General features: G+C 48.2%; 2 protein-coding genes across 2 annotated transcripts; both read left to right on the top strand.

The window, feature by feature from the left end:
* Window positions 1-1635: 1635 nt before the first annotated feature.
* F5891DRAFT_964269 (uncharacterized protein) lies at window positions 1636-1914 on the top strand (the record flags this gene model as incomplete). The annotated part of the gene is made up of 1 exon (XM_041376079.1): window positions 1636-1914. A coding segment is annotated over one exon (279 nt), but the record flags the coding sequence as incomplete, so codon positions are not given.
* A 270-nt stretch (window positions 1915-2184) lies between these two features.
* F5891DRAFT_986640 (uncharacterized protein) lies at window positions 2185-3517 on the top strand (the record flags this gene model as incomplete). The annotated part of the gene is made up of 6 exons (XM_041377803.1): window positions 2185-2301; window positions 2380-2652; window positions 2700-2896; window positions 2982-3078; window positions 3134-3298; window positions 3347-3517. 6 exons carry the CDS (start codon window positions 2185-2187, stop codon window positions 3515-3517), a joined length of 1020 nt encoding a protein of 339 aa, XP_041218133.1.
* Window positions 3518-3856: the final 339 nt, after the last annotated feature.

Genomic DNA, 3856 nt, shown 5'->3' with positions numbered 1-3856 from the left:
CAGACACGGTTGCTTTGTCCCTCACTCCATGGTGGATTTTCAGAAAGGCGAAAGGCAAGCCACATCCACCATTCCCCATTCACGAGTTAACCATGGGTCACTTGCAGGCAAATGAACATGGACTACGCCCTTTGCGAGGCTTCCCGGCACAACATGGAAGGCATCACCAGGGCTGTGACCTTCTATGATATTAATTGTCAATACAACAAACACTTTCGGGTTCGGGTGGATCGAAGTCGATTTCTAGAAATGGCACCACAACTAACCATCATTCCCGGAATTGGGTTATGGCACGTTCATGGCCATCAGGACAGCTGCTATGTCTGATATGCTTCTAACTTTATTGAAGGCATTGGTCGGATCGATGGAGAGATCATGGAGACGCTATGGGCATGGCTCAATTTGATCTCCCCTGCTGCTCGGGGAATGTCATCTCCCCACCGAAAGGAATGCCTTGATTATCAGATGAATGACTCCAATTTCTGCAAGATGATTCGCATGAAAAGGACTCTATGCCGGAAATACAAACTGGCTAGGAATGGTATCTTAGAAAGTGGAAAGGCATTCGACAGACTCGATGAAGCAGCACCCTCACATTTGAAGACAGAATGGTTAGCCAGGGAGAGGATAGCTCAGTCAAGCAGATTGAATGATCCTTCAGCCATGGATGAATATGAGATCAATATCAAAAAGGGTACATTGAGTTCCATTGTCTCCGTCGAGGTCTGAATTAATATTGCACTCAGCACCTAGCAAAAAGGAGATTGAGCTTAGATTGTTAGAGGAGGGTAACGCCCGCAATGCAGCACCCTCTCGGAGATCTGTGGCGACATGGATATCAACAGGGTTAGCAATTGAAGAGGCTCAGATTGCATTGCTCATCGAGGTCCGAAGGATCGGAAGAAGATCTACCAAGACACAGAGATTAGACATTGCCCATCAAAGAGATCGGCTCCAAGGCCAGATAGATGGATTTGCTTGGTCTGCTCTAACACATCTCAGGGAGGGATTTGATGCAGATGATGAACCTGAAGACTTGGACGTAGACATTCTAGATGATCTCGATGATGACCCGGCGGATTTCACAGAGACATCTCATACATGGACAAACTCTCCCGAGCTAACTGTAATCCCATTGCCATCAAACCTGGGGGTTGATAGATGCAGACGATGCATGGCAGAGGATCTGATTCCCCTGGAGATGTCACTTCGTGAAGGGCAGGCCAATGATGCCCTTCACAATCTCCACATTTACCTTTGCAACAAGGCCATCCTGTTCTGAACAACTGTTAGGCAGGCCAATTCCCAGGCCCTGAAAACTCGAGCTTGGTCCCAGGTGACATTGGTGCAGCAGGCAGTCTCCCTCCATGCCAGCATATATACAAAGACAAGGAAGCAAATGATGAAACTTGAGCCGGGGCAAGACCAGCTTCAGAAATACAAACCCCTGCTTCGTGAGCAACTCAAAATCAGCACTGCAGTGGGTGACCCAAATGCCCGAGGTCAACGAAATGAATCTTTGGCTTGGTTTTGGTCTGTTGAAGTCGACCTCGGGGGTCCTGATCAATCATGGAATGAGGAATGTGAGTTCCCACTTGCATGTCATATCTCACGGTTACCTGACTGGACCCATGCCAAGTTTACCGAGTCCATTGGCTGAGGGCAAAGGCACTACAGGATCGATGGAGGGAGGAAATGCTATTGGTAAAATTGGAGATGGATTGGACATGTAAGTTCTTTTTGTGGAAAACAACCCAATGGGATGAGCACATGCAGGAATCATTGGAGAAACGACTTCTGGGTCACGGATGCTACACCGGAAGGCAATCCCACATGTATTCATTGCTGGCACAGGATGCACAGGCAGCTTTTCAAGACCTACAAAATGTGTTGATAGAGGCTGGAGATGAATGAACATTGTTTTCTCATGAAGTCCCTTTTTCCACATACATAATTGACGCCCAGGAATTGTCCGGGTCAGCCCATGTCGGAGTTTGAATTTCGTATCCATCCATCAGTGATTCTTATCTTCACATCTTGACCATCTTTCACTTGTATTGCCAGCGCCATAGTCCTGTATTAGCCATGTCTGCATCTCATGCATCCACTTCTGGCACTGTGAATGCCGGCAGCCATTACTGACCTCTGAAGCTGAGCCTTGCAACTATTTCCTGCACATTGGCAATGGCTGGATCGCGTGTCCGTGCAATCATCTCTCAATATTGGACGGAAGCTGCCAACAATGGTCTATCTGCTGACCGGATCAAGTATTTTAAAGCCGGGCTGCAATGGGAGATGAATGTATGTTACCACTGCCCTGATGACTTTGTTGGTCAATGCTAAGAATTTGAGCAGACATTTGTCACACCACTCCTGCAGTACTCCGCTTCACAGAATATCGTGTCGGTGGTTCCGGTCCCTGTCGCTTATATCCTTAAGTTGTATCCCATGCTCACCTGGAACACGGTTCCGGACGACGTCTTTTCATTCCACCTCCTTTCATTTCATGATGAGCCAATTGCAGGACATCCGTCCCGGATTGTGTTCGTATATACATGTCCATGGTGGAGGGGAAACAACTGGATCCCTGATCAACCATGGCAGTGGGATGAAATAATGTCTTCCTGCGTCTCTCACTACCAGTATTGGGCGGTAAGATGTTAGCTGAATTACCTTGATTGATGACTTATCTGTTTCAGCTTAATGTTGAGGATGATGCTTTGGTACTTCCAGAGAAGTTGAAAAACACTTCGACTCCACCACTCATGGGACTGAGATTCATCAAAGAACACATGGAAGCATTGCTGGAGGAGCAAGATCAGGGCATCAAAGCTAAGATGGGAGAGGTGAAGATGTACACTGACATGTTAGAGAAATTGAGGAAAGGCAAAGGAGTGTAGTCCCATTCAGTCTTCATTGTATACAAGATGTAACATATTCTATGCATTCAAAAATCTCACATCCAAGTCCCGGACGCCCAGGTCCCGAGTCCCGAATTTCGGAGGTTGGGGTTTGGAGACCCGGAGCTCGGCAACTGTGTTGGGTGTCAGGGTATCCAGACCCTTGGAGATAGCATGTGTCAGTATTTTGCGTTTCATGGTTTATGTTGGGTGAATATGGAATCTGGGATCAGGGACTCGGTATTCAGAACAGTGTCAAGTCCCAGGTCACAAGCTCCGAGTCCCAAGTGCCGAACCCCGAGTCCCGAGTCCCGAATTTCGGAAGTTGGGGTTCGGCGACCCGGAGCTCAGCAACTGTGTTGGGTGTCAGGGTACTCAGAGCATTGGAGATAGCATTTGTCAGTATTTTAAGTTTCATGGTTTATGTTTCGTGATTATGGAATCAGGTGTCAGGGACTCGGTATTCAGAACAGTGTCAAGTCCCAGGTCACGAGCTCCGAGTCCCGAGTGCCGAACCCCGGGTCCCAAGTCCCGAATTTCAGAGGTTGGGGTTCGGCGATTTGGAGCTCGGCAACTGCTGGGTGTGGGTTTCGGGACTCGGGACTCGGAGCTCATGACCTGGGACTTGACACTGTTCTGAATACCGAGTCCCTGACACCTGATTCCATAATCACGAAACATAAACCATGAAACTTAAAATACTGACAAATGCTATCTCCAATGCTCCGAGTACCCTGACACCCAACACAGTTGCCGAGCTCCGGGTCGCCGAACCCCGACCTCCGAAATTCGGGACTCGTGACTCGGGGTTCGGCACTCAGGACTCGGAGCTCGTGACCTGGGACTTGACACTGTTCTCAATACTGAGTCCCTGATCCCAGATTCCATATTCACCCAACATAAACCATGAAACGCAAAATACTGACACATGCTATCTCCAATGGTCTGGATACCCT

The sequence above is a fragment of the Suillus fuscotomentosus genome (assembly GCF_016647785.1).
Source record: "Suillus fuscotomentosus strain FC203 chromosome Unknown F5891scaffold_126, whole genome shotgun sequence".
NCBI classification, from domain to species: Eukaryota; Fungi; Basidiomycota; class Agaricomycetes; order Boletales; family Suillaceae; genus Suillus; species Suillus fuscotomentosus.
The sequence above is the reverse complement of the archived record's forward strand: the minus strand, read 5'-3'. Positions and strand labels throughout refer to the sequence as shown.